Here is a 27,673-nt window from a genome sequence, read left to right as displayed (position 1 = left end):
TGGATTGGAAACATTTCTAAATCTGAAATTGTGACAGCTCCCCCCAACCACTAAGAACTCGGGTTTGAGAGCGCCTCCCTCCCTGCCTTGCTCCTCTCCAGCTTTGACCCGTTACTTCTCTGCTTCCAACTCCAGCGGCTCCCGTCCAAGTCCTCCGGCACCACGAGCCCCTTCCTAACTTTCCAGCTGTCACGTCTCACTCCCGAGGGTCCCCAAAGATGCAGCCGACCTCCAAGTCTCTCACACACGACCTTCACCCCCTTGTCCATGGGGTCTCCCCACTGACATCTCCCTTAGCCATACTCCACTTCCACTGTGAAAATTAAGCACAAATACCAGGAGTCTGAACGTATAGGAAACGTCTTTATTTCAAAAAAGTTCGGGAAGGATCCCTCACCCATGACTCGGGCCATGGACGTCCGACCCAGTAAACAAAATAAATACACAAATCCACTTCAGCCCTTGGTTCTGGTATTTTACACGGGCGCGAGCAAGTCTAGAGGATCCATATAAATATAGAGACTTTCTGTAAGTCCGACATTCGGCGTTTGTCCTGTAAGGCAAGTTCAGTTCAGTACCGACACCACACACACACACACACACACAGAGACACACGGACACTTGACAGGCACAAACCACCAGCTTATCATCAGTGCTAATCCCAGGAAGGGAAAGAGGCAGGTCGGGGTTACAGGGAAACTCGGGGTTCAAGTGTGTGACTACAGCCGGGGCTTGGGCGGGGGGCAAAGTGGGAGAGGTGACCCTGGGGGTAACAGGGCCCCCCAGGGCAGGAACAGCCCAGTGTTTTAAGGCGCCAAGCCCTCATACAGGTGATGGGGGGGGGGGGCGTCCTCTCATGTCTCTGGTTCTTTCAGGACTGTTGGTGTCCAGAACAGTTCAGACAGCTGAGCTGAGTTGGAGGGGTCCCAAATGGATGCTTCTCCGCATAGGAAATACCAAAAAGCGACCGACGTGTCCCAATTTGGGGCTCAGAGCCCAGAAGCGGGGGAGGGGGAACACTGGCTCCTGGGGAGAAGCGTTTACTGTCACCCGGGAATCCTGGCTCGAGCTGCAGGGGGCTTCAGAGAAGCAATGTGGAGGCACAGGGGACTTAAGTGACTTCCCCAGCTTGGGCAAAGCTGGGACTAGGGGCCTTCATGATTTCAACTCAAGCATCTTGCCCCCCACCATCCCACAAGGTCACCCCCTTTCTCCGAAGGCTCTGCAGATGGCAAGCGTCCCCTCCAAATGTCACGGTCCTCTCAGGGGCCTTCTCCACCGGGGATCTTGGCCAGTCCCTATTGATCCTGTGCAGCAGGCCCCAAAGGCACTGGCCAGGTAATGTAGTGCAAGACACAACACAGCGCACTGCCCTCTGAGCGCTGACTGAGCCCCTCAGAGGGGCTCAGGACTTGGGGTGAACTAGCTTAACTTAAAAAAAATCAGGTTAACCTCAAAGGCTGATTGTCTATCTCAGGAGTGTTCTCTGCAGGGCGCGGCATGGCGAAGCCGGGTCCTGCCCAAGGCAAAAACACCCAGGAAAAGTTCGGGTTTTAAATCATCATCATCTGAGCTCCTGGGGACGAGAGCAGGCAGGCCGCCCTGGGCACAGCGAGAGCAGGGCCCGCAGGAATCTGAGGGGGACTGAGACCCCGGCCTCGCGGGCTCTGTGACCAGCCCCGTGCCCAAGGCCTCTCCTCACTTTTAGATTACGTGGGGGTCAATGCTGCTCTCCACAGGAGCATCACTCGTGAAATAAATCCAATGGGAAGAGTCAATCCATACTCTTGGTGGGGTGGGAAGGGCCTTGGAGGCCCCTGACCCACATACAAAGGGGGTGTTGGGGCAGGCGGCCCCCCACTCTGAGCATTTCCAAACCCAAAGAGGAGCCCCCAGGGCCGGAGCTTGGCTCCTCCCCCAGTGAGAGGAAGGGGGCTGCCCAGGCCCCATCCAGAGCATCTTCCTCTACTCTAAGCCTGAGTGGAGCACACTCGAGTGCCCCAGTGGGGGGCCAGGTCTTTACAAGATGCTTTTACCCACCAGGACTGAGGAGCCACTTCACAAACAGCTTTGGCCAGACTTGCTGGGAGCTAAACCACCACGGAGCAAAACTTGGGGGTCCCTGGTCCATCCAAGGAATGGGGAGAGGGCTCCCAAAAAGCCCCCAGCCTCACTGCCCTGAAAGTTGAACAGAGACGCCCCCCCCCTCCCAGCATGGGCGGCCCATGCAGAAAGCGCCAGCCTTGGAGCCCCCAGGAGAGGCCTCTGGGCTGGCATCTGCAGCAGCTGCCTGCGGGTGGAGGCTCCGGGGGAAGGAGCCACAAAGGACAAGGATCCGGGGCTCAGAAGCCAGTGGTGTATGTGGAGGCGGGGGGCTCTCCCCCAGGTCAAAGGGAAGGGTGCTTGGGCAGCCTCTACTCAGGCCCCGGCGAGCGCCCCCAACAGGGTCTCAGTGCTCTTGCCAAGCCCATCACGGGGCCCTCCCTCCCACACCATGTCCCTCAGGGAGACCCAGGGGCAGCCGGGGCTAATGGAGCTCATTTAGGTTCTGGTTCTGGAGGCGCTGCCGGGACCGGTTCCAATTTGAGTCACTGGCATTGTCCAGGTCAAAGCCATGTCCGTTTGACGTGGTCTGAGGCATGAACTGGCGGAAGATGCTGACGCTGCCGTGCCAGAAGGTGGGCTCCGGGAGGCGCCCCACCACACTCCAGGCTCGTGTCTCCGGGTCAAAGGCCTCCACCACGTCCGAGAGCTCGAATGTGTTGTCGTAGCCCCCCGACACGTAGAGCTTGCCCCCCAGAACTGCCAGGCTGCCTCCCACGTGGACCTACAGAGCGGGGGAGAAGCCAGGTGAAGTCGGGCCCCCAATAACCACTCACTGGAGGCAGGGAGGCCCAAGGATACATCTGGACACCCCCCCCCCCCCCATCCAATACAGATGCAAAGACAAGAGATAAATCAGCGAAGGAGCTTCCCTCCTCCTGGAGAGATACAATGGGAGGCTCCCGGAGAGGGGGGAAGAACTTTCTGGGGTCCCAGCAGCGTGACCTCTGGGGGTCTCAGGTTCTTCATGTGCAAAATGAAGAGACTGGCCTTCGTTGGCAGCTAATTTATGGTCCAAGACCTCTGTGTGCGTAAAATCCAGGACCAAATGTCACAGGGACAAAGAATTCTAAGAACACCCGAGGGAGAGGAGGGAGGCCGGGGCAGAATGTTGTACACCGTCACAGGATTCACTATTTTTGTTCAATGAGTGAATTTTTCTGGAGACTAGAAGAGGTTGTTCCCAAAAATAAATGACGTTCATGAAAGATAACGAAACTTTATGTAAAAATAAAAGTTCCAGACAAGTAATAAAAATAATAAAGTAATAAATAAAATTAAGTAATAAAAATTCACTTTTTAAAAAAAAAACAAAGGTAGTTTGAAAAGGTTTCTCAAATCTTTCACAGAATAACCCTTCCCCAAGACCTCTGCACTCCATGGTCCCCACCCCACCCAAGCCTGCTCTCCCCAGACCCCCAGACCCCCACCCAAGGGCACAACAGGAGCAGGCTTTGTGCCCAGGGAATCCCCATCTCCAAATTTACCTGGTTCATAGAAGGGATCTTATCCCATTCGTTCTTGACGGGGTCATACACATCGACTTCGGCAGAATCATCTCTATCAGAGACAAAAAGGGGCTGGTTAGTGCAAGTCGGGAGTCTCCACTAAGAGAAGACCCCCAGTCCCCAGTGGAGCGTTCTGCCCTTGGTCTTGGGCACGCTGCTCCATCTCTACAACAACAGGGCCCTGGACCGCCCGAGGAGAGGCAGAAGGGCAGCCTCCTCAGGACCAGCAGGATGCTGCTGTTACCATGGTGACCAACACAGCCCCAGCAGCCGAGAGCATCCGAGGAGGGCTACCTGGGAATCAGCTCCAAGAGCTGGAGGATGGAGCTCCGGGGCCTTGGGGGGCAGCAAAGCCCAATGGGCTCCATTTGGTTCTGGGGGCACGGGGAACGGCACATTCGTAGCCGCCCAATGGGAGGTGGGGGCATTTGTGGGTGAAGGGTCGGTGACCGGGCCTCTTGCTTGCCAGGGATGCTGAAGAAGGGATTCCTGTTCAGTTAGAAGACCGATGGACAGCTCCTGAGGGCCCACTCTGTGCTCCTTGGATAATCTTCAGGGAAATTTGAGGTGCTTAACCTCAGGAAGGGGGTGATCCTAACCAGCTGGATTCTAAGATGTAAGGCAAGAGGCATCCTAGACCAAATAAGGGATACAGATCGATGACAGGAAAAAGTAGACAATATTTATAATTCAGTTTAAAATTCAAAGTTAATTTAAACTGAATAATTTAGAGACAAGTTTGATCATTTGGCTTCTGCACAAACAAGAGCAATGTGATTAGAATAAAAAGAGGAAGCACTGATGGGGAATAAAGAATGCCCTCCTTAAACGTCTCACAGAGGGTCTCACCGTACAGAGTACCAGGAAGCTGGGAGAGGGGGATGGAAAATGTTTAACCACAAGTCCTATGCCACAAGAGCGTTCACGTTTGCTCCGCATCACTGACACTTCTCCCCATCACGTACGTCCGGACAAGGAACAGGACAATAAATCGAGTCCCGATCTCCAGCTCCTGCCCTGCCGTCTCTGGGATGTAAACGCCCACACTGAAGATTCAGCTCCAGCCAGCTCAGAGGGTCGGCGCACAGGCACCGGGGCCGAGTGAAGGGAGCAGGAGCCGGAGATCGCAGTGCACGGACGAGATCATGGGGTGGCCGTGGCTCTTCCACAAGGTGACGATTCAAGGGAAAAGCCAATCGATTTGGGAAGGAAAATGCCATTCGCAGCGAGAGAGGACTATGGAGACTGAATGTGGCTCACAGCAGAGTGTTTCCACCACTTCCCCCCCCCTCAGGTTTTTCCCCCCGATTTGGTCAGATTTTTCTTGTATAGCATGATACATATGGAAATGTGTATTTAACCTATATCAGATTGTGGCTGTTTGGGGGAGGGAGAAAAACTTGGAAAAAAATCTTTCAAAAAACTATCTTTACAGACATTTGGAAAGATAAAATACTGTTGAAAATAAAAATAAAAAAAAAGTTGGATCCAATCCACCACTGTACCCGATTCAACCTATAACCCAAAGAGACCCCTCCCCCCTAGAGCATACTCAACAAGGGGCTGTCCAGCCACTGCCAGGAGCTCCCCCCACTTCTGCTGGGAGGGAGCCGTCCCTGTCAGTGTTTCCTCATATTAAGCCTGAATTACCTTCTTTACTTCTTACCCCTGCCCCCTGGCTGATGACCTCTAGGAGACAAAGAACAAAGTCACTCTCTCTCAAGATCCTCGCTCTAAAGTGGGAGGGAGTTCGTTTTACAATTTTTCTCACTTTACGAGTAAACTGAGGCCCAGGAAGGTTCAGGGAACTCACGGTCAGACAGGTAAGGCCCAGGGCAATCTTTCATCACTGTCTCTTCTCTTTCCACACGAGGGACCGTATGTACATGGAGACGCATACACCCCACTGACATCACACCCCTCCCCTTTACCCTGATCCAGGCGCTCTCACCAAAGGGAGACAAGGGAAGAGATTCCACATCCCCCCAATAGTCCTCATTATCACTACTGCTGCTGCTGCTCGGTCACTTCTGGCTCTCCGTGGCCCTATTTGGGTTTTTGGGGGCAGGATCCAGGAGAGGTTGGCCATTTCCTTCTCCAGCTCACTTTACAAAGGAGGAACTGGGGCCAACTTCTGGTTAAGTGACTTGCCCAGCTAGGGAGTAGCGAGGGTAGATTTGAACTCGGGACTTCCTGATGGCAGGGCTGGCACTCTCTCCCACTGCACCCCTAGCTGCCCCTAATATAGTCACAAAGGGTACTTTTTGTGGGAACAAAAAGCTAGAAGCTAAGTAAGTATTGAAGAATGACTGAGAAAACCATCGCCTGCATGTGACAGACCACAGTACTATGAGATGGACTACATCAAGAATTTAAAGGATCTCTGTCTAAACTGAGACAGAGGCAAGGACATCGAGCCATATGTAATGAACACAATGATGTAAAGGGAAAGACAAAAACAGGATTCTTCCTGCCTCCCGAGTCCAGAGTTCTAGCCACTAACTGCCTCCGGCTAGAGCCAGAAGAGCTTCTCAGAAGTCCCCCAGTCCAAATCCTTCCTTTTACAAGTTCGGACACTGGGATTTCTTTCACAGGGGACACAGATCCTAAGGACAACTGAACAAAAGCAGAGCGCTTTGCACACAATACAGGCTCAATAAATGCTCTGCTCATGCATCCATCAATGAGTCCAGCACTAAAGTGTCTATAAATCAAGACCCAATACTATATGCTGAGAGGGAAATACAAAGGAACCAAATTTCTCCATCAAGGAGGACTGTGACCCAATCACACCAGATGCGGGGAGAAAAGATCTGCTTCCTCGCAGTATCCAAGAAGCCCACATCCCTCTTCTCTGCTGTAAGGCAGGAGGTACTAGGAAGTGATAACAGTGCAAAAGAAAGCAAAGCATCAATGAAAACCATCCAGGGCGCAAGGAATCACAATCTCTACCGGTAAGATCGGCAGCTAGTGTTTCCCGTGGTCCTTTAAGATTTGCAGAAGCCGCAGGTAGGAGCTGCCACGTGACTGCTGAACACACCTTAGGTGAGAGATGCTATTGTTATTTTTATGAGACCCTGTGTGCGGTGATTCATGAGAAGCTTTTGTCCCAGGGATGAGGAAACATGAAAGAGACTAGAGTAAAACTAAGAAGCCTTTTAATTCAAGCCTCCCATTTTACAAGTGGGATAAAAAGGAACAAGAAGCAGATTTTACTTCCACAGGGGAAAAACTTCTCGTGATTAAGTCACCCCCAGACAGTGGCTCTTACTGCGAGGGAGCAGGGTACGTGATACTGAACGACTTGGGAGTCACAGAACCTGAATGCAAATCCAACCTGTCCTGTACTCCCTGTAACCTTAGGCAAGACTCTCCCCGCATCCCTAAACCTCAATTTCCTCATCTACAAAATGGCTGGGTTGGACTAAATGATCTCCAAGGTCCTTTTAGCTTAAAATCCTATGATCCTTTTGGGGGAGAGTACCTCCAAGTGGGGACCAAAGAAAGGCATCCACTTGCTGGGGACTGCAGAGGGGCTGCCCTCCTCTGTACTTTCATCGAATGAGACACCATTTTTACCTGGCACAGCCCTAGTTTAATAAATGCTGCTCTCCCCCCACCCTCCCATTCTATTCTTCTTTTTCCGAAATCAAATTTTGGGCAGAGGGGCGGCACAGTGAAAACAATCAGGAAGCTTCCCAAGTTCAAATCTGGCCCCAGACACTTCCTAGCTGTGTGACTGACCAGGTCACTTACCCTGTCTGCCTCAGTTTCCTCATCTGTAAAACGAGCTGGAGAAGGAAATGGGGAGCCCCTCTGGGATCTCCGCCAAGAACGCCCAGATGGGGCACAGAGTCCGAGTGACTGCGCTCTTCCAGGTGACCGAGAAGCCAGAGATCCGAGGGCTGGGGGCCAAGAGGAGGCCATCGGTGACTCCCTCTCCTACAAGGTCCCATGCGGTGGCAGAGCAGCAGCTGGGGGGGGGGGGGCGGTCACCGGGCGGCCGGCCCCTGCCCCCAGCAGACTCCTTGACCTCCTTTCCAGTCACGAGGGTGGCGGGTGAAGGACGCGGGCGGCCTCGGCTGCCCTGCCAGGGACAAGAGGCCGCCTGGGGCACGGGCAGGAGACACATCCGGGCGGCCCTTCTCCCTCTGCCAGACTCTAACGTCTCAGAAACTCGAGGCTTCACACGCGAGCCTCCGTTCTGCGCTGGACCACTGACAACGTGCACTCACACGGGATGCAAGTGTCTACACACGGAGGGAGAAACGGGGGAGAGCGGCTCCCCTCGAGCTGGCGCCTCCCTCCCCGCCACACGGCGGTGCCGGCAGGGCCGCGGGCCTGGGCGACACCAGAAGCCCACCGCCCCGCCCCCAGTCTGATTCTGAACAGAGCAAACACAGAGTAACTGTCCTCTCCTTTACACTGGACCTCTCGCTCCCTTAGCTCAAAGGGCATAAATGTGGATGGACGGACACACACATTCACAGCTTTCAGGTTCCCAGAGCCCTTCACAAATGTCCCTTCGCTGGGTCCTCACAAGCCCACGGGGTGTTCACACAAACCCCATTTTGCAGGCGGCTCTGGGCCGGAGCTGGGCCTCCGGGAGACCTCCTTGCCCCGGGGCGGCCAGGGCAGGACAGAACATTCTCGAAGGTGGCCCCTCGGAGAGAGAAGGGGGCTGTAACCGAAGTCGGAAGCATTCTGAGAAGCCCTATTTATAGCGCTTCAGCTTTCTATTTGAGGAGCCCTCCCGAGCCAGGCTTGGGGCCGGGGCCAGCAGCTTCACCTCAGGACATTCCTCAGATGGCTCAGGGTGCCCGCGAAGGTGGGTACGGAGTGCCTGGGCAAGGGCACTCTCCGGGCCCCGTGTGTCCCAGCAGACTCGGGGGTGAGGGGGGACAAACTGCTGCTAACCCCACTCCGACCTCCCCTCCTCTTCTCCCCCAGAAGCCCCCCAAACAAACACAAACCGATAAAGGGGAGAGGGGAAAAAGGGAAGTGGAGCTGGACCCAGCCCTGGAGAGCTGATAAGGGCAGCAGCCCCCTCCCCCCCGCAGAGCTGCCCCTGCGGCCGGCCCACGGGGCCCCTTGTGTTGCAAGGGAGGTTCAGCAAGAAGTGGAGGTATGGGGAAATGACGTGGGAAAACCAGAAGGGCCACAATCGAGCTTTGTTTTGGCCTCTGGCGCCCGCAGGAAGGCTGGCTGGCAGGGCCCACGGTGCCCGCTCCTGCCAGTGCGCCCATCCCTCCCGTGCCAAGCCGAACCTGGGCCCCTCCTGAGCGGGCCCTCGGGCCGGGCGCGCCACCCGCAGCCCCCTCTCCCCCCCAGCCCGTTCCTCCATTCCTGACTCCTGACCTCCTCGGCATGTGACTCACTTCTCACTCTGCAGTGGGGGGAGGGGAGTCATCCTGGAGCCAGGAGCCCAGAGTTCAAATCAGACACTCCCAGCCCAGCACCCTCTGGCACAACCCCCCCGCCTCAGTTTCCTACAGTAAGCGGGGCTCCATCCCCTCGAGATGGCTGGAAGCAGAGACCAGAGCTCTGTAAGCGCTTCCCAGGCCCTGAAGGCCGCGTAAACGGCAGCCTGGGCTGACTCCTGGCCCCCACTCCCCGGGCCCTAGAACACATAGGGCACAGCCACAGCAGAGGCTCCCTACGGGCTGGAACAACAGCTGGCACCTCACTACAGTACGGCCGGGACAGCCCACTATTAGGCCCACTCCGCAGATGTGCACACTGAGATGGGGAGGGAGGGGTCTGGGCCAGGCCCACACCAGCAGTAAATGACCATCTCCCAGCTGCAAGCCCCGCCCTCTCCCCCTGGCCACCCCGAGCATGCCGGGAGGACGTCAGCGAATGAGGGCCCCCTTTCCACCTGGTCCCCTGCAGGAAGGACCACACGGGGCAGATGCTATCAGGAGGGGTGAGGCCCCGGGCTGCTTGAGCAATCTCCAGGCCCCTCGCTGGAACGCTCTGCCCTGGACTGTGGTCATAGGATTGGATGCTTAAGGGAATGACCCACAGCTCCCGCACCTGGAAAGAGCAGGGAGCAGGCTGACAGGGCCTCGGGGACACCGGCTGTGTCAGGGAAGCTTGGGCTTCTCATCTCGCACACAGCAGGTGCCTAATATACGCTGCCTCTGATTTAAGAAAGGAAAGCCTCAACTGAGTGCTCCCTGGCTACGATCAAAGAAAAAGCCGAATCAGACGTCCTCTGGACACAGAACACCGCGTCTAGCCTCAGAACTCTCCATCCGCCGCCTTTGCTCCCAGAGCGGTTCTCCCCCTCCGCCCCCTCCCACCTCAAGGTGCACTTGTTTGAACTTGCTGACTCCACTTCCCATGAGAACGGGCTCCTTCGACTCCCTTTATGGGGAGGCAGTTGGGGCTACCAGGGTCCCATGGCTAGGAAGTGTTAAGTGTCTGAGCCGGACCTCCTGACTGCAGGGATGGTACTCCATCCCCCAAGCCGCCCCACTGCCCCCCGCCATTTTAGTTCTAAGTGCTTAGCTCAGTGTCTTGAATACAGCAAGTGCTTAATAAGTGCTTGCTGAAGGATGACTTCAGAGGCTTGGAGAGACTTACAAGAACAGATGCTAAGGGAAGTGAGCAGAACCAGGGGAACACTGTACAAGATCAAGCAATGATCAGCTGCGATGGACGTGGCTCTTTCCAGCAATGACCCGGTTCAGAGCGTTTGTGACGGAGAGAGCTGCCTGTGGGAACCGAAGGTGGAGCACAGCACAGCCTCCTCACTCTCTGGTGGGGGTTGCTGGCATTTGGTTTTCTTTCTCATTTTCCCCCTTTTTGATCTGATTTTTTCTTGTGCAGCATGATAATTGGGGAAGTGCATAGAGAAGAACTGCACATGTTTAATAAATACTGGATTGTTTGTTGCAGGGGGTAAGGGGAAGGGAGGGAGAAAAAATCTGGAACGTAAGGTTTGGCAAGGGTGAATGTTAAAAACTTTCTTTATATGTATTTTGAAAACAAAAAGCTAATTTGGTGGAACTGTGAATACATCCAGCCATTCTGGGGAGCAATTTGGAACTATGCTCAAAAAGTTGTCAAACCGTGTATCCCCTTTGACCCAGCAGCGCTACTACTGGGCTCATATTCCAAAGAAATCTTTTTGTTGTTGTTTTTTCCCTGAGGCTGGGGTTCAGTGACTTTGCCCAGGGTCACACAGCTAGGAAGTGTTAAGTGTCTGAGACCAGGTTTGAACTCGGGTCCTCCTGAATTCAGGGCTGGTGCTCCATCCACTGCGCCCCCAAAGAGATCTTAAAGAAGGAAACGGGACCTGTATGTACAAGAATGTTTGTGGCAGCCCTCTTTGTAGTGGCCAGAAACTGGACACTGAATGGATGCTCATCAATTGGACAATGACTGAATAAATTGTGGTATATGAATGTGTTAGAATATTACTGTTCTGTAAGAAATGACCAGCAGGATGATTTCAGAAAGGCCTGGAGAGATTTACAGGAACTGATGCTGAATGAAATGAGCAGAACCAGGAGATCGTTGTGTATTTCAACAACAATACTGTATGAAGATCAATTCTCATGGTCATGGCCCTCTCCAACAATGAGAGGAACCAAATCAGTTCCAATTGAGCAGTAATGAACTGAACCAGCTACACCCAGCGAAAGAACTCTGGGAGACGACAATGAACCACTGCATAGAATTCCCAATCCCTCAACCTTTGTCCACCTGCATTTTTGACTTCGTTCACAGGCTAATTGTACACTATCTCAAAGTCCGATTCTTTTTGTTCAGCAAAGCAACTGTTTGGTTATGTATACATATATTGAATTTAACTTATACATTTAACATGTATTGGTCAACCTGCCATCTGGGGGAAAGGATAGTGGGAAGGAGGGGAAAAGTTAAAACAAAAGGTTTTGCAATTGTCAATGCTAGAAAATTACCTATGCATAAAATTTTTGTAAAAATTAATTAAATTAATTAATTTTTTAAAAAAGGAAAAAAAAGAAAATAAAAAGCTATTATTTAAAAAAATGCTTGCTGACAATATATCTAGAGCTGAAAGAGACACCAGAGACTCGCTTCCCTAATCACTTCATTTTACAGATGAAGACACTGAGGCCCAGAGAGTTTAAGGAGTCCAAGGTCACCCACACACAAAGTAGCAGAGATGGAGTTTGAATTCAGGACCTCGACTCCAGAGTCAGTGACGTTTACCAGCTCTGAGACTCTGGACAAGTCCCATAGTCACTGCCTGCCTCAGTTTCAACTATAAGATGAAGACTCGTAAAAGTCTTCCTAGGATTGTGGCAAGGATCAAACAAAATCTCATCTTGCACACAGCAGGCGCCTAATACACGCCGCCTCTGACTTAAGAAAGAAAACCTTAACAGAGTGCTCCCTGGTACAGTCATAAAGGTACTCAACACAGTGGCCGGCACACAGTAGCTCCCTAATTAATGCTTAGCCTACCCTGCAGTGTTTGCCTGAGTCTGTCCAGGGCTTGGGTAATGACACTCCTGTTGTGCCCTCAGATGGGAGGTGCCTTGAGAGGGAGACAGTATCTAAGTCTACCCCTCAGGCACCAAGCCTGGCCAGCTGGCCCCGCAGGCGCTTTCAGACCCAGGAAGGCCGCTGCCCAGAGGCCCAATTCCCTGCAGACTCCCATCCCAGAGTGGCAGCCTGGAGGCCCAGAGGCCTAAACGGGCCTCGACAATGGCTGTGCTTGAGGGCTGCCCGGCGCCCCCAACGGCCAGGGCCTCAGGCGGGACTCACCTCACAAAGTACATGAGCCCATTCAAGGTCACAGTCTTGGGCGCAAAGGACCAGGGCGGCAGCTGCCCACAGTTGACCAGGGACCAGAGGTCCGAGTCCGGGTCGTAGCACTGGATCACCATGGTCTCCTTGCCGGCCAACGAGCCGATGGCGAAGAGCTTGCCCCGGCAGGCGGTGGTGGAGCAGTTGTCCATGGGGTAGGGCATGGGCTGCAGCGCCTCCCAGGTGTCGCTGGTGTGGTCGTAGCGCTCCGTGCTGTCCGAGGCCACGACGTACAGAAGCCCGTCCAGCACCGAGGAGCTGTGGTACTCGCGGGCCTTCAGCATGGGCGACACCTCGGTCCACTCGTTCACGCTCGAGTTGTACCTCCAGACGCAGTCGTAGAGTCGTGAGCCATCAGAGCCTCCTGGAGGGAGAAGAGAGGGCCCGTGAGGCCGGCTCCAGCGGGAGAGGAGGCAGGACTCCTGCCCTCGGCACCCTTCCCAAGCGCCGGCTGCATTTCCCAACTTTCCAGCCTTCATGCCCTCCCTCCCCAAAGCCAGCCCCAACTGTCTGACCCGAGGGACGCTACTCTGGGCCAGCCTCCTCCCCCATAAAGTGGCTCTCTGATCCTCGTTGCATCAGGGACCTCAGAGGACCAGGAAGGAAAAGGAACTTGCCTCGAGCCCCTGCCCCTGCCTCCAATGCCGGGGTACTTTCATAGCAAGTGTGGATTCGGTGTTCATTCCCTCACTGACGGGAGGGGCCTCAGACACACATAAGGAAGCCAAGGCCCAGGGAAGTCCCAGAATCCTAGACCTAGAGGCCATGTGGTCCAAGGGAGGCCCCCAGAGTTGGAAAGCAGTGGCCAAGGTCACTCAGGTAAATACATCACCTGATTCCAAAGTGTGTGGGTGCTGGGAAGGGACAGAAGGTTACTTAGAGGTCCCCGGGCCCCAGCCTGCCTCTGCCCGATGAGGACAGTCAGTGGATGATGGAGGCTGGGAAGCCGGACTCCACAGTACAAGATCCACCCGCTACGCCTGCAGGCCACAGGCCTTGGAGGGACGGGCTCCCAGCAGCTCCCTGGGCCTGGTCCACAATGGGAGAGCCTCAGAAAGCAGAGCCTGGACCCTCTCTTCCTAAACAAAGAAAAGCTCTCTGGGTTTTCAAGCAAGGCCTCTGTCCTGACCAGACAAATAACTGGCATCCTCACACCCAGCAAACACCTCCTCTCCGAGCTCCCAGGCTCTCCTTGTCAGCAGTCCACAGCTCTGGGGGCAGGAAGCTGTGCCTCCTTCCCATCCAGATCATCTGCTCTGTCTCCTAGGAAGGAGCAGAGGCTAAAGACAGCAGCAATCACCTTGTCTGCCAAGTCCTGGGGAGCCCAGGGCAGTGGGGTACAATGGGAGGTGCGGCTTAAAAGGAGGCAGCTGGGGTCGATTCCCAAATCCAAACTTAGCGGCGGGGCAGTGGAGAGTAAGGATTAGGTCACCTAACTTCTCACAGGCCATTTCCTCATAGGTAAAATGGGGCCAAGTACCAGTCAGGAGAGATAGAAGAGTGCTAGAGACCAGGGGGCCCAGGAGGCCCAGGAATTAAGAAGGGCTGGGGCAGCAGGCCTTCACCAGGAGTTTTCCATCGAGACCAATGAAATCCCTGATCTGATCTCTCCCATGGGGCCTACAGCACCTACCCCACAGGGTTACCGGGAGCCTTAGGGGAGAGAATGGCCGTTTCCCAAGCACTACAGGAATGCTGGGGATTCTTCTAGTAGATTTCCCCTCCCCCCAAAAAAAATCTCCAAGAGGCACATTCAGGAGGCAGGCCAGACATCCCACGTGGAATGAGAGGGAGCAAGCTGCTACAACTCCGTTACCTTAAGAGGCAGTGTGAACGGAAAAGAACTTTTAAAAATAGGTCTAGACAGATTCACCGACAAAATCTCAAGGCTCTTTTTACAGGCAACTCTCCCTCCCATCAGAGGAGACAAGCTCCTCACCTGACCTTAACACTAAGTTGCCCTAGCTGGGTTCCTGGGACAAGTGTCCCAGAAAGCCTCTTTGTGTGGAAGGGCCCCCCTCACCTTCCCACAGAAGGCTACTGCCCGGTCCCCCAGCCCGGGGGGAACAGTTGTCGAGACTCAGACACTCGCCCACTGTTCTCTGAATGGGAATGGTTTCCAAAAGACATTCTGGAAGTCGGCATTCTTGCTCCTCCGGAATCCCCGGCCAGGCAGCTGTACTTGAGAGGCCTGGGCCAGTTGTCTAAACAAAGAGGATTAGTTGGCTCAGCTGTTATATTAGGGAAGGAGGCTGCAGGAATGGGGTCTGTTTGGACCTCTCTGGGAAGTTCTCTACTCCAAGGACAGACAGAAGGGGCAGAGCCTGAGGTCACCAGGGCTGCCGACCTTGCCCGTGACCTGTGTGTCCTCGGGGTGACTGCATCCAGGGCTACACCTTGGAGTGAGAGATCTACCAGAAGCCCGCCAGGACACAGGCAGGCTTTGCCCGGAACACCCAGTCCTTTTCCTAGAGCTCCCAGACCAAGCTTCGAAAATACACAGACTGTCAGAACTGGAAGAGATCCAAGACGCTTTCTGATTCAATCCCCTCCCTCCTCACTTTTTTTTTTTTTTTTTTTGAACTGAGGAGAAAATGAGAGGCTTTTCCAAAGTCACAGTCAAGGGAGTGACAAAGCCTGAATCGGAGGGTACAGTCTCCCTTCTACTCCCTCTCTACCCTTTACGAGCAAGGACGGTTTCACCTTTTCAATAAGGAGTCTCCCAATCTAGCAACAGTCATTAACCACTTACTAAGCAAAATGTAGACAAGATGGGGCTCCTAGGCATGGGGGAGGGGGAGAGAACCAAACTACTCCAATATTGCATCAAAAACCTCTCAGATCAATAAGCAAAGTCAGCAGAAAAATCAGACTTTCAGTAAGCAAACTGCTGTGAAAAGTTAAGGCATCACACTGTCCCAGAGGCCAACCCATTAGGAAACTCCCATGGTCCCTCATTCCCAAGTTAAACCCGGTCCTTCAGACACCACAGCTGGGAAATCCAATTTGACTGAGAGAAGCTGGTTCCCCAGATGCCGAGTATGGCTGAAGCAGGTTTCAGCCATGTTACTGGGAAGGCTGGGGCGATCTCAGAGACAAGGGCCTTAAAAACACAAAACTCAGCCCACGGGATCCTTGCCTAATAAAGCCTCATAAAAAAGAGCCTGCTTTCGGAAAACAGGATCCGTGAACACAAAGAAATGGAACCAAGAGCCGGGCTGGCCGGGACCCACCCAGAGTGACTCTGCATTGCCTCGGGTTGGCAGCCAAGTTCACTGGAAGAAAATCAGATACCATGTGACTATGTTTACAATCACAGAGGTACCACAGCCTAAACACCATGTGATTGGAAGCATATATCAAATGCATTAGCGATGACTGACTCAAGCCCACTGGAAAAAAGATTTCCTGCAGAAAGCCCCGGGGGCGGGAAGCTGTACCGGGCACCAGTCAGTGCCCAAAACGGGAGAGGCCGCCCCGGAGAGCCAGGGAGAGTCCCACTGGGTGTCAATCTCTATTAACTAGGGAAACAATAGGGGTGCTAGCAAGGCGTGGGCAGAGGGGACTCGGAGTGGCCCAGTTGTGTCAGTCCAGCTTAGAGCCTGGGACCTGGGGGAACCATTCTCCCAGGAAAGATTCAGTCTCAACCTCGGGAAACAGGCCAGACACAAGTTAGGAAAGGCCCGAGGGGATGCACGAGGTGCTCTCCAGACCCCCCTCCGCCACCGAGACACATCCATCCCTGCGCTTTGCTTTTTGGTAACTGGCTCCTTTCCCTATGGGGAAGGGCAGGGGGAGTGCCCGGGGCTCACTGGCTCCCGGGAGGAGTGGCCACCCCCACATTCTCTAACCGTGACAAATCAGGGACCGGGCACCAATGGGATCTCGGCTTTGTAAAATGAGGGTTTGCATTAGGTCTCGAAAGGACCCAGTCCACCCTCAGGTCCCGCCCGGCTCTGCTTCTCCCGCCCCCTCCCCCGGTCCTCACCCGTGACGTAGATGTCGTTGCCCAGAGCCACGATGCTGTAGCCCCCGCCCAGGTGATCGGGGAACTCGGCTAGGTAGCGCCACTGGCCGGTCTGCGGGTTGTAGCAATCCACGGTGACCAGCTCGTCGCAGTCCTGGTCGCAGCCGCCCACGAGCACGAGGATCTCGGCGAGGCCGGTGGAGGGGCGCGGGCGCATGCGGGGGCAGGGCCCGCGGTCGTGGCGGTCGTAGCGCGCCGCCTGGAAGTCGCGGGCCTCGCGCAGCAGGCGCAGGCAGGGCGGGCAGCGCGCCACGAGCGGCTCGGCCTCCACGTGCGCCAGCAGGTAGAAGCGGCGCACGAAGGGCAGGCGCACGGCCTCCAGCAGCTGCGGCCAGTGCGCGGCGCGGCGCGGCAGGTCCGCTCGCACCCAGCGCAGCGCCAACTGGTAGGCGGCCTCCTCCTTGGGCACGCAGAGCCCGTCGTCGCGCAGGTAGCGCAGCAGGCGCGCCAGGGGCAAGCGCTCCAGCTGCTCGGCGCCCAGCTCGCCCACGTGGCGCAGGATGAAGCGCTGCGCCGCGCCCGCCAGCCCCGCGCAGCTGAAGGCCTCGGCGAAGTCCTGCATGTCCAGGCAGTTGGTCAGGTCGAGCTGCTGCTGCAGGAAGGCCCCGCACGCCTCCTTCACGGCCGGGAACTGCAGCAGGTCGGCGGCGCGCAGCAGCGGCTCGGCGTTGTCGCCGCTCACCGCCACCCGGCCCGTGTAGCTGAAGTCCAGCAGCAGCTGCAGCATGTCGGGAGGCACGCCGTGCAGCCGCACCCGCTCGGCACGGCTCTCCCGCAGCTGGCCCGCGAACATGGCCCGGAAGTAGGGGCTGGCCGCCGCCAGCACCGCCCGGTGCGCGGGGAAGTCGCGCCCGCCCGCCGCTTCCAGGGTCACGTCCAGGAACTTGCGCTCGGCGCGCAGCTGGCTCAGCCCCCGGAGCAGGCTCAGGGCGTGCGCCGGGTCCGAGAAGGGCAGCACGGCCAGGGGCGCCGGCCTCTCCATACCTCGTAGGAAATTCGTCTGCTCGCCGCTGACAGCGCCGATGCCCGTGCCTGTGGGGGAGACGCTCAGCTCAGCTCGGCTCGCCCCGGCGCCGCCGCCGCCGCCTCTATAAATACCTTCCCTGCTTCCTTTCCCTCCCCCGGCCGAGCTGCCCAGCCCACGTGGCCGTCAGGGCCCCGCGGAGAGTCCCTCTTCCAGCCCGCGGCCCCCGCCCACTTAACCCTCTCCCCGCTGGGCCGCGGACGCTCCGGGACGCTCCCGCCGTCTTCCCGGGCTGGATTCGAGACTCCCGTCCCCCCCTCCCGGTCCTGCGCTGTAACCCGAGACGAATGATGCAACCTCTCCCTTCCTCCCGAGCTCACGGAGGAGCCAGGAATACTGTGCGGCAGGGCCGGCCTGTCCCCGCTGGCTCTCTTCTTCGCGCCTGAGTCACCAGCCCTCCCTCCACTGGCTCCCCCGCCGACTCCTCCCTTAGGCCCCCCCACCCTCCACCCCGACTCGGGCTGACAGTGCCAAGGACAGTGGTTCATCCCCCGAGAAATCTACCGCCCGCAGGGAAGAGGGAACCTACTGTACCGCGGGAAGCTAAGCTCCGAGAACCACAAGCCCGGGCAAACGCGGTGGGGAATTAAACGCCTCATTTGCCAGCCTCGGCAGGGAGTACTCCCTTCCCCCTCCTCCCTCTCCCCCCCTTACCCCCGCCCCCCACCAGGCCCCCCACTCCTCGGTAAACACAAACTATCAAGTGCTAAGCACCTAGATAGATCTGGTCGGGGCGCGGCTTTCCCCTCAGGGGGCCGCCCCACCCCCACCCCACGACTGAACTTCCTCCTGAGTAACTTCTGACTGCGTGACTGAGGAGCTTTAGTCATAGAAGTCGAGGTCGAAATGGAAGGGGGGAGCGTCTGAAGTCTTTGAGTGCACTCCCCCTCCCTTCACAGACCCCGAGTCCCGCGGAGTTTAACCAGGCCGCCAGGAGGGGGAGGGTAACAACCAGGTTTAGAAAAAGGTCCTCCGGGTTACAAGCGGGTACTTGGCAGCAGGCCGGCCCTTCCGGGAGGAGCCCGTCAAAGTAGGGATTCCTTCCTCCTTCCCGGGGCTACCAGGTGTGTCCTAGCCAAGGAGGTAATGAATGGAAGCCGTATACACCCTAGAATCAACTCTGAGTACATGACCATGGGCAAATCTAGGGGCCACCCCGGGGAGGAAGGAAGAGGAAGCGGGAAAAACGCATTGATAACAGCTGCGAGCACTTTCGAGATGGTTCAATCCTCTCAACAACTAAGATTAAGTCACAAAAAGGTCTAGGTTTAAATTCCAGTAATGCACTAAAATTAAGACACGAAAAAGTCTAGATTTAAATCCCAGTTCTGCCACGTGTGATCTGTGGAACTTGGGACAAATTCTATAGTATTTCTTGATCTTACAAACTGCATTTGTAAAATAAAGAATTTGAGCTAGAAAAAAAAAGACACAAAAAGGTGCTGACATGCTAAGAAAGTTCTGAGAGTTCTATTCGAATGATCCCTATCCATAGGTTCCCCCTCCCCCCTCCTTATTTATAATTAGGATCATAACTCTACAGCTGGTAAGGACCATAGTCTCCATTTAGTACAATCCTGTTTTACAAATGAAAAAACAGGACCAGTTCAATTATAGTCACACAGGTAATATCTGAGGTGGGATTTGAACTCAGAACCTTTAATTTCATTATATGTCAATTACAGGTATTAAAAAAGTATCTTCTAAATCAAACCTCCTTCCCCTAAAGTATCTCAAGCTGAACTGCCCCATTTAATCTCTTGCTGTAATATTTAACACAGAGTTCTAAGGTTTCTGCTGTGGCTCAACAAGAGTTGCCATATTCCCAAACCTTTAGTTCTTTGACCTATCTCCTCTGAAATAAACCCTTCCTTTGCTACTGTAAAATAATTGTGCATCCCGATTTCCGGGAGGTGAAATAGGAGGCCTACAGGTCAGCTTCCCTTGAGTAGAAGGGCCTAGATATGGTTACATGGTGAACCCTTTCACCATAAACCAGGAGAAAGCTAGTTACACTCAGCTGATCTACCCTCTTAACAGCTCAAAGAGGGCCTAGCCTGCCCTATGATCCATATCTACAAATAACACATTTTCTACTTGAAAACATCACTTAAAAGTATATTATACTACCCTTGGATAGTTAATCCACAAGCATGTATTAAGTACCTGCTGCTTGTGGGCTACTGTGATAGGAGCTGAAGATAGGAAAGGAAAAAAAAAAAAAATCTAATCCTCTCTGAACTTTCAGAAGTCACTGAGTCCACTCCCTTGATTTTTACAGATTCTGTCATTTGTCAGTCAACATTTCTGAAGGTACCCAGTTGGCGTAGGCACTGGGGAAACAGGAAAAAGTAAATAATCCATGCCCCGGAGAAGCTTCCATTCTAATGTAGTATGGGCCCGGACAATGTTTTGTCATTTCTCAGCTCCTTCTGAACTAACATTTGGAGAAAAGTGTGGGCATTTATTGCTGATTAAAATAAGGGACACAAGTGGCCTCATTCTACCTAATGAGCTTTTTCTGATCTCTTGGCCTGAGAATTTATTTTGCTATCAGGTCCTGTGGGAGTTCCTCTGTAGCACTGACACAGAGAAAGGAGCCAGGTATACTCTCTCGCAATCTGTGGTTGCCCATAGATGGACTACTCACAGCTATTCACAGCAGCAGCAGCAGCAGTTTGGAGCCCTGCTGTCCAAGAACTTGCAAAAGCCGTTAGGGAAAGCCAGGAAGTAGGATATTTTTAGGGGGAAAGCACTAGTCATGCTAGATTAGAAATGCATGGTTTAACAGCTCATCTTCCTTGAGTAATCTGAATGACTAACAGTCCACATCATTAAGAGACTAGGGACTGAAACCAAAACACATTAAACGGGGGTAGCTGAGAGTGTAGGTCTAACTGTAACCCTTTCATCCTATCAGCTGTGTCTGGAATTTCAAATACGTATTTGAATTGACGTATGCTATGGCAACTCTTGTGAATGCTATCTCTTGTGCAGGTCCATTTGATAAGCACAGAATCAGTATGTTGGTCAACTCTTTCCCCTTCCAGATTCCCCAGCACTCCATTGACTAAGTGATCAGCATGTCTAATAAATATAATCAAGGGAAGGGGATTTAAAATCCTCCAAAGGCCAAAGATAATCGGTATGATAATAAGAAAACTAACAAAAATTGAGTAAAATTCCTTTTAGAAAAAAAAGACAGGCCTTTCTTGGAGCTTGGCACTATTCCCACAGAGTTGCAAGGAATTCCTCCTTTCATTAAATCTTGGAAACTTCTAGTATAGTAGTATCCTGTCTCTTGCCTTGACTCGGAGTGCTGACAATTACAGTCCCTCTGTTGATAAAAGGGTTAAGTTCCAGAAGCATACCCTGCCAAATTGCTGATTATTTATGGAGAAGATGTTTGGATTTGGGGAAAGTAATTCAGCTGAGAAACCAAACAAAACAAAATGCTAAAATAAAAAAAAAATTTGCCTCCCCTAAAGTAATTTTTAAAAAAGGGGATGACTAACTTGTTTACAATATGTCTGAAAGAATTATAAGTATGATAAATGTGTATGGTTCCATTGTGAGTGAGCTTAGTTCTAGACAGAGAAGACAACAGGCTGAGGTGGTAAAATCAGGCCTTACTTTGAAAAGACAGAATTGAGTCTATTAGCAACATGGGGTCAGAACCACACATTAGTAGGAATGGTAATAATAGTAACGCTGTTTATGTAGCATTTTAGGTTTACAAAGTACTTTAACATTTAGGATGTTATCTGATCTTCACAACTACCCTGGAAGGTAGATCTCTATTTTTTCAGATGAGGAAACTGAGGCAAAGTGGTAAAGACTTGCCCAGAGTCACACAGCTGGATTTGAACTCAGCTCTTCTTCTAGGTCCAGGGATTTCTCCAACAATCCAAGTGGCCCACAGATTTCCCCCAGGGCATGGCTCCAAGTCTGTTAGATTTGGAGTTTTGCTTTGCCTCAGGAATTGTACTGCCCCCTTTATACCTTTGACTATCTGGTAATTTCCTGGTCAGGGCACCTGACTACTCTAATGGCCATTAAAACCAGTTTATTAACAATTTTTAAATTATCCTAAGCAAATAATTACTAAAGCCTTCCTCTCTTTTATTATCCATGCTCAAAACCTTCAATTTTCCCCTCTCCAAAGCCTCCATATCCAAGTGGTTGCCAGATTTATTCATTTAAATTATCTGTTCTATCTGTTCTCCATTCACTTATAAGCTGTCACCATGTCACTCCTTATCAACAACTGTCCAGAGCCCTCTTATTATTTCCTGGATAAAATAAAAAAAACCCTTTGCTGGTATTCGAGGCCTGCCAAATATGACCCCAAATTATTTTACATCTTATTTTTAATTATGAATTTGACAGTAACAGCACAAATATTTCCAAAAACAAGAACAATGAAGGGAAGAACTGTATATGAAAAAGTGAACTTCTCCAAGATGGCTTTTTAAAAATGTACATCCTTTTTAACAAGAACAAAATTGTCCTTTATCCTCTTCAGAACTTTTTTGTGTGTCCAGTCTGTCTTTCCAGCCTTGCTTCACATTATATTTCAGCCAGATTGGATTCATTCAGGTTTCCTGAACTCCATATGCCATCTCCAGTCCCTCTTCCATTTAGGGAACATTCCCTTATCTCTTTATCCCCAGCTCAACTCTGTTTTTTTGTGATACCTACCATGCTTCACTCAGGTGAAGCCATCCCCTTCCTCCTTCAATTTTCTTGGAACTCTTTGTACTTGTCTGTCTTTTGCCCCATCAAATTGCTCCTGATTTGATACTAATTTGTACATAAGTCATTCCCTTATACCAGTAAATTGGAAGCTTTTGAGGGCAGAGCCTGTTTCCAATGCCAAGAACGAAGAAAGCCCTTAAGTGGCACTTTAATGAACTGAATTGTAGATAGCTACATTTTCCAATGATATACTGAGACAGTCAAGATTTAGGAAGATAAAATGATATGATATATAATAAAAAAATAATTTTTTATAACATAGTTAAGAAACTGTGTTATTCTTAGCTGATTTATACTTTTTTTTTTCTTTTCTTTTTTCTTTTATCATTCCTCCTGGCAGCTAGGAGTGGCAATGGATAGAATGAGAGTATGGAATCTGGAAGTTCTGAGTTCAAATATATACCCTCAGACACTTCCTAGCAATGTGACCCTGGTTGAGTCACTTCACTCTGTTTGCTTCAGTTTCCTCATCTGTAAAATGAGCTAGAGAAAAAAAAATGGCAAACCACTCCAATATCTTCACCAACAAAAACCCAAATGGGGTCACAGAGTGGAACATAACTGGAATGACTGAACAACCATTTATTTCTATATCACCACACAAGTTCAAAAAAAAAAAAAAGGCATTGAAAGAGGGTAAAGATTTTTAAATGAAAACAGCAAAGAAATAAACTCCAAGAAATGGTATCTGGGATTATGGCAGAAGTTATTCAGTTAAGGGAAGAGTCATCCCTTGTGTCTAGGGGCAACATGAGGAACAAGTCAGAGAAAATGTCTGCAGAAGAAACATGGATAATAAAAATATATACCAGGTCACCTGTGATGAAAGAGAGAAAAGAAAAAAAAATGAAATTCCAAGGACATCTTGCATTCCAATTTTAAAATTCCTGAAGTCTTACAAAGATGGTTTGGTTCATTCCTAAGTTTTACATTTCAGAGGGAGTTCACAGAAAGATCAGACCAAAGTCCTAAGGTATCATTTTGTTGTTGTTATTGCTGGGAGAGAGAGGAACTGGAAGGAAGGGAGACAGGAAGATAAAAACAACAAATATTTGGTCTCCTCTGTTTGAAAAACCTCAAGATTCTAGCTTCTAGTAATGCACCTTGTTAAAATAAGTTGACAGGAGATAGGAACCACATTCAGAATTGTCATTTCCCCTAATAAATCATGAGCTTAGTCCAAATCTGCTGTTCTAGAAAAAAGCTCTCAGTCTTGGGAGGGGAGTGTCCATAGGCCCTCGTGCCCTCCATCTACTGCATCTGGATAAGCCCTTGCTTTTCTGTCTTTTACATGGAAATAACGATGGGATAATCAACTTCACAGGTTGTTGAGAAGACAGTGTAATGCTCTTAAAGTGTTTCATGAAATGCCAACTATTATTATTGTTGCTTTTACTTTAAATAATAAACACTGAAAGAAATCGGGGCAGTCTCATATGGCCTAGACATTACCTGCAGGGGGTCAGTTTTTTCATTTGCAAAATTAACACTAGAATACTGAATATCCAAAAAGCAGTTGCAGCCCTTTGTTGTGGAGAGTGAAATAAAGGATAAAGCATTCATAAGATACTGGCTATGTGCAAAGCACCGGGGATTGCAGTAGAAAAGACATGCATGCTCTACTCTCAAGGGGCTCACAATCTAATAAGGGCAAATAGAGCAAGAACTGGGAGTCGGATTGTAATCCTAGGGAGCTTGGGCAGGAGTTGGCAAGAAATAGATTTCAGTTCCAAGTGAGGGGAAGCGCTTTTGGTAATGAGAGCTGTTTTAGAATAGAGATGAGTTCCCATATCCTTGGAGCTTTTCAGGCAGAGGCTGAATAAGCAACTACTAGGTATATTATAGAGAGAACACCTGTCCAGGAATGAGTAGACTTGGTCTGAGATCCCTTTTTTGGTGAGAGGAGAGAAATTTAGATGTTCAATTGCAAATCTTACTGGATCACAGGTTTTTTTTTCTTCTAACTAAACTTTTTTTCCAAATGAACAGCCAACTCTGCTCCCCTCCCCCCCCCACTATGAAGAAAGGGGGGAAAAAATCAAATCTATTTCAAAATGCATAGTCAAAATAAAATCAAACAAAATTCCCTCAATAATCATGCATCCAATCTTAATGTGTCCTCAAAGTCTGTTGTCATGAGTCTGAAGGCCTTCACAAAGCTGAGATTTATGACTGTAGAATATGTCTATGCTAATTATCTGTAAACATTGGTTTCCTCATTTGAAAAATGGGGCCTCAAATTCTTGGCACTATTTATTTATGAAGAAAATGCTAAGACCATGAAAATATGAGCCATGACTACTCTAATACAAAAACAATTCCATAATCATTCTGATGAGTTTTTCTAACCAGTATTGAATTTCCTAACTTGTAGCTAAGCTTGTAAGATTCCAGAGAATTGCTGAGAGCACCTAATTTATAATCTGTGGATTGATTAACTTAACTTGTCTGAGCCTCAGTTTCTTCATCTTTAAAACAGGGATTTGGGCTTGAATTGCTAGCTCTAATGTCTGGGATGATTCTGATTCCCAAGGGCAAATTTACAGGAAGAGGGGTATGAAAACTAAATAGGATGTTGAAAATCAGAGGCCCTGGGTTCAAACTAGCTTCTCTACTTAGTACTAGCTGAAAATGAAGGCGTGACCTCAGAGATCTCTTCCAGATCCAAAACTGTAACTCTCCGTGCTGGAATAAATGGATTAGCTCCATAGCCCTTACCACAGTGGAGCAGGTTTTAATTGGGGTCCAGAAATTTGTTTAAATTTTTTTTATTTATAATCATATACATTTTATGTATGTATAAACATTACTCTGAAAAAGTTCCATGAAACAAAAAAAAAAAAAAAAAAGGCCCTTTTGCATTAGAATATTGGAGGGTCTAATGTTTCCATAATCCCCTGCTCTGACTTCTTCCCGCAGACTTGATATTCCCTCTCTCTCCTGCTTGTCCTTCCATGCCTGGAAAACCTTCTCTGGGACTCTCTACCTCCTTTCAAGGCTCCCTTCTGGGACTGCCTCCTTGAATAAGCTTTGGTCTCCCCCTCCTAATACCTGTACTTATTTTTATACGTCTTGTATTTACTTTGGCAAAATATGCTGTATTCTCCCCCAGCAGAATGTAAATGATACTTGAAGTCAGAGACAGCTCGTTGTGTGTTTTTAGCCCAGCATTCAGTCCAGTCTGGCACATAGTAGGCACTTAACTGCTCCACTTGCAGTTTTTTTGCTCAAAATGACCCTGTGAGGCAAACACCAAGGAACGCACCCCATCAGCCATGGGTTTAAAGTCCTAAAAAGACCTCAGAAGTAACAAGACAGGAGGACTGAAGAACTCCTCTGGGGGTTTCTCCCTTTCAGATACTGGCAGAACCTCATCCCATGCCTTTTGGCTCTGCTTCCTGCAGATGCTTACTTCCCATGCTTTCAGCTGGTAAACCGGTCCCAGGATGGCATGAATGCTGCCTGCTGGCCTCCAGGCTTGGGGCCCCTTCCCTTGCTGGAGGGGAATTGTGAAGTGTTTCTGGACACATTGTTTCAACAGCTGAAATGAACAAATCAGCTAGGCCCAAGTTTGTTCACTTAATGTACTGAGCATGATCACAGCCCGTGGCCTCCCTCCCCATAATGGCCCCCTGCTGGAGAAGGGACCCGGGCTGACAACTTGTAACTATCCTCTGTGAGTCCAAGTCCATCAGCATTTAATAATCACTTGCCAGCCCTGTCCATAATAGGAAAGTAGCAGGCGTCGGAGAGAGGGAACTATCACCCCCCAAATCATACTTTTTTTTTGGCCAATATAGGACCCACTGTTCACTCCTAGTTCAAAATATTTGCACCCTTCAGTTAGTTGCGTGTGTATTTTTAAACATAGTATTTCAGAAAAGCTGCTTTGGAGGCTGAATTTAACGTCTAGGCTCTTCTTAGTAACATAGATTCCATTTACACTGATTCTTCAGACTTTTTACATTATTTCTCCGCAGAAGGTTACAAAAATTTTTTCCCCCCCTACAAAGCCATATTTGCCATTTGTAAACTGTGTAAACAGGTTTTTACAATCTTCGATCAAATGATCACTAAAATATTAAGCAAGCAGGCTTACTTGCTTACATCCTGGAGGCAAGTTATTTCATTTCTTTGAGCCTTCATTCTCTCCTCTGAATAATCAAAGAGGGTCTTTATGGTTCCTTGCAGCTCTAAAACCTAAAGCCCAAGAGTAGTCATTTCTAACATGACAGATCAGTTTTAAATTAAGTAAAATGTCCTGAGATACTCCACAGTGCACACTGGAATCTTACCAGAGGAAACAAAATCAATTTAACTACCAAAACAATAAGCCCAAGATACCATTCAGTTCTTTCAACCCTTAATTTTTGCAATTTTAGAAATATTTTCAGAAAACCATTCCATCAGCGAGTAGAACAGACCAAGTACAAGTTTACAATAATGAAATACATGATTTAAAGAAAGGGCCACATATAAACTGAGTAAACATCTTCCTGGAAGAGGACCCAAACTTAAAAAACATAATAAGCAGTTCACCTGAAGTGACTGTGGAAAGGAAGGGAAAAAATGCCTTTACCGTTGTTCAAATAATATCACGCTGAAGAACAATCTTTAACAACAACAAAACAACACAGCATTTTACAGGAGGGAGGAGGAAAAAAAAAAGAATAGGAGTGAGGAAGGGGGGAGATAGAAGATAATCACAGAGATAGAGAGCGGAAAATAGTGAAAAAGAAAAACAGAGAAAAGAGGAGAGGAGAAAGAGAAAGAGGGAGGGAGAACAGAAGCCAGGGAGAAAGTAAGTGATGGAGGGTGAGGGAGAGAGGGAGGCAAAGGAAAGAATGAGCAAGAGAAAACGGAAAAAGAGAGGAGAGAGGAGGAAAGACAGGAGTGAAGAAGGAAGAGAAGGAAAGAGAGAAATAGGAGAAAAGGAGAGAGGGAGAGAAGGGGGGATGGGCCAGAGACGCGGAGACCGAGAGATAGAAGAACTGGGAGGGGGGAAGAAGAAGGAGCAGAGCCAATCAAAGGAATGAACAACAAGACAACTTCACCAGGAAATGCGGGGAGAGACGAAGGCAACCGGCAGACGGCACCCACCGGGACTGGGACCCGAGGCTGGGCGAGGCACTGGGAGCTCGACACCCCGCACGCCGGCCCCTCGCCCCCGCCCTCCCGCCCGGGGAGGAGACTCGGAGCCCCACCCACACCCTGGGGAAGCGGGCTGGGGGGGAGAGGGAGGACGGCTTCAGTCCCCCCGAAAAGGGGGGATGGGGAGAGAAAGCGAGGGGGGGGATACAGGAGAGGGCGACCCGCCTTTCCCCCCCAAAAAGGGGGTGTGTGTCGAGGAGCCTGTCGGCAGGAGGAACAGAGAGAACGCCCCCCCAGAAAGCTCCCCCGCCCCCAAATCCTAGGTGCGGGACAAACAACCCCGTCACCCCACCACAT

The 27,673-nt window shown here is 50.9% G+C and overlaps 1 protein-coding gene across 2 annotated transcripts; it reads right to left on the bottom strand.

Moving 5' to 3' along the window:
* Positions 1 to 344: 344 nt before the first annotated feature.
* On the bottom strand, positions 345 to 27,366 carry KLHL21 (kelch like family member 21). Of its 2 annotated transcripts, none has more exons than XM_074306385.1 (5): positions 27,280 to 27,366; positions 16,405 to 17,475; positions 12,375 to 12,780; positions 3,591 to 3,663; positions 345 to 2,827 (listed from the first exon to the last, which is right to left on the bottom strand). In XM_074306385.1, exons 2-5 carry the CDS (start codon positions 17,423 to 17,425, stop codon positions 2,528 to 2,530), a joined length of 1,800 nt encoding a protein of 599 aa, XP_074162486.1. In that variant the 5' UTR covers positions 17,426 to 17,475; positions 27,280 to 27,366; the 3' UTR covers positions 345 to 2,527. The 2 variants fall into 2 exon arrangements, with proteins under 2 accessions (XP_074162486.1, XP_074162487.1); XM_074306386.1 differs by lacking the exon at positions 27,280 to 27,366 and adding an exon at positions 17,765 to 17,816.
* Positions 27,367 to 27,673: the final 307 nt, after the last annotated feature.

The sequence above is a fragment of the Sminthopsis crassicaudata genome, chromosome 3, assembly GCF_048593235.1.
Source record: "Sminthopsis crassicaudata isolate SCR6 chromosome 3, ASM4859323v1, whole genome shotgun sequence".
NCBI lineage: Eukaryota > Metazoa > Chordata > Mammalia > Dasyuromorphia > Dasyuridae > Sminthopsis > Sminthopsis crassicaudata.
The sequence above is the reverse complement of the archived record's forward strand: the minus strand, read 5'-3'. Positions and strand labels throughout refer to the sequence as shown.

Bases quoted from the DNA above. Each gene is read 5' to 3' on its own strand.
- KLHL21 (XM_074306385.1), bottom strand. From the start codon at position 17,425: ATGGAGAGGCCGGCGCCCCTGGCCGTGCTGCCCTTCTCGGACCCGGCG. The intron at 12,781-16,404 runs GTGAGGACCGGG...TTCTCCCTCCAG, and splicing joins CAACGACATCTACGTCACGG to GAGGCTCTGATGGCTCACGA. The intron at 3,664-12,374 runs GTGAGTCCCGCC...TGTCTCTGATAG, and splicing joins GGGCTCATGTACTTTGTGAG to AGATGATTCTGCCGAAGTCG.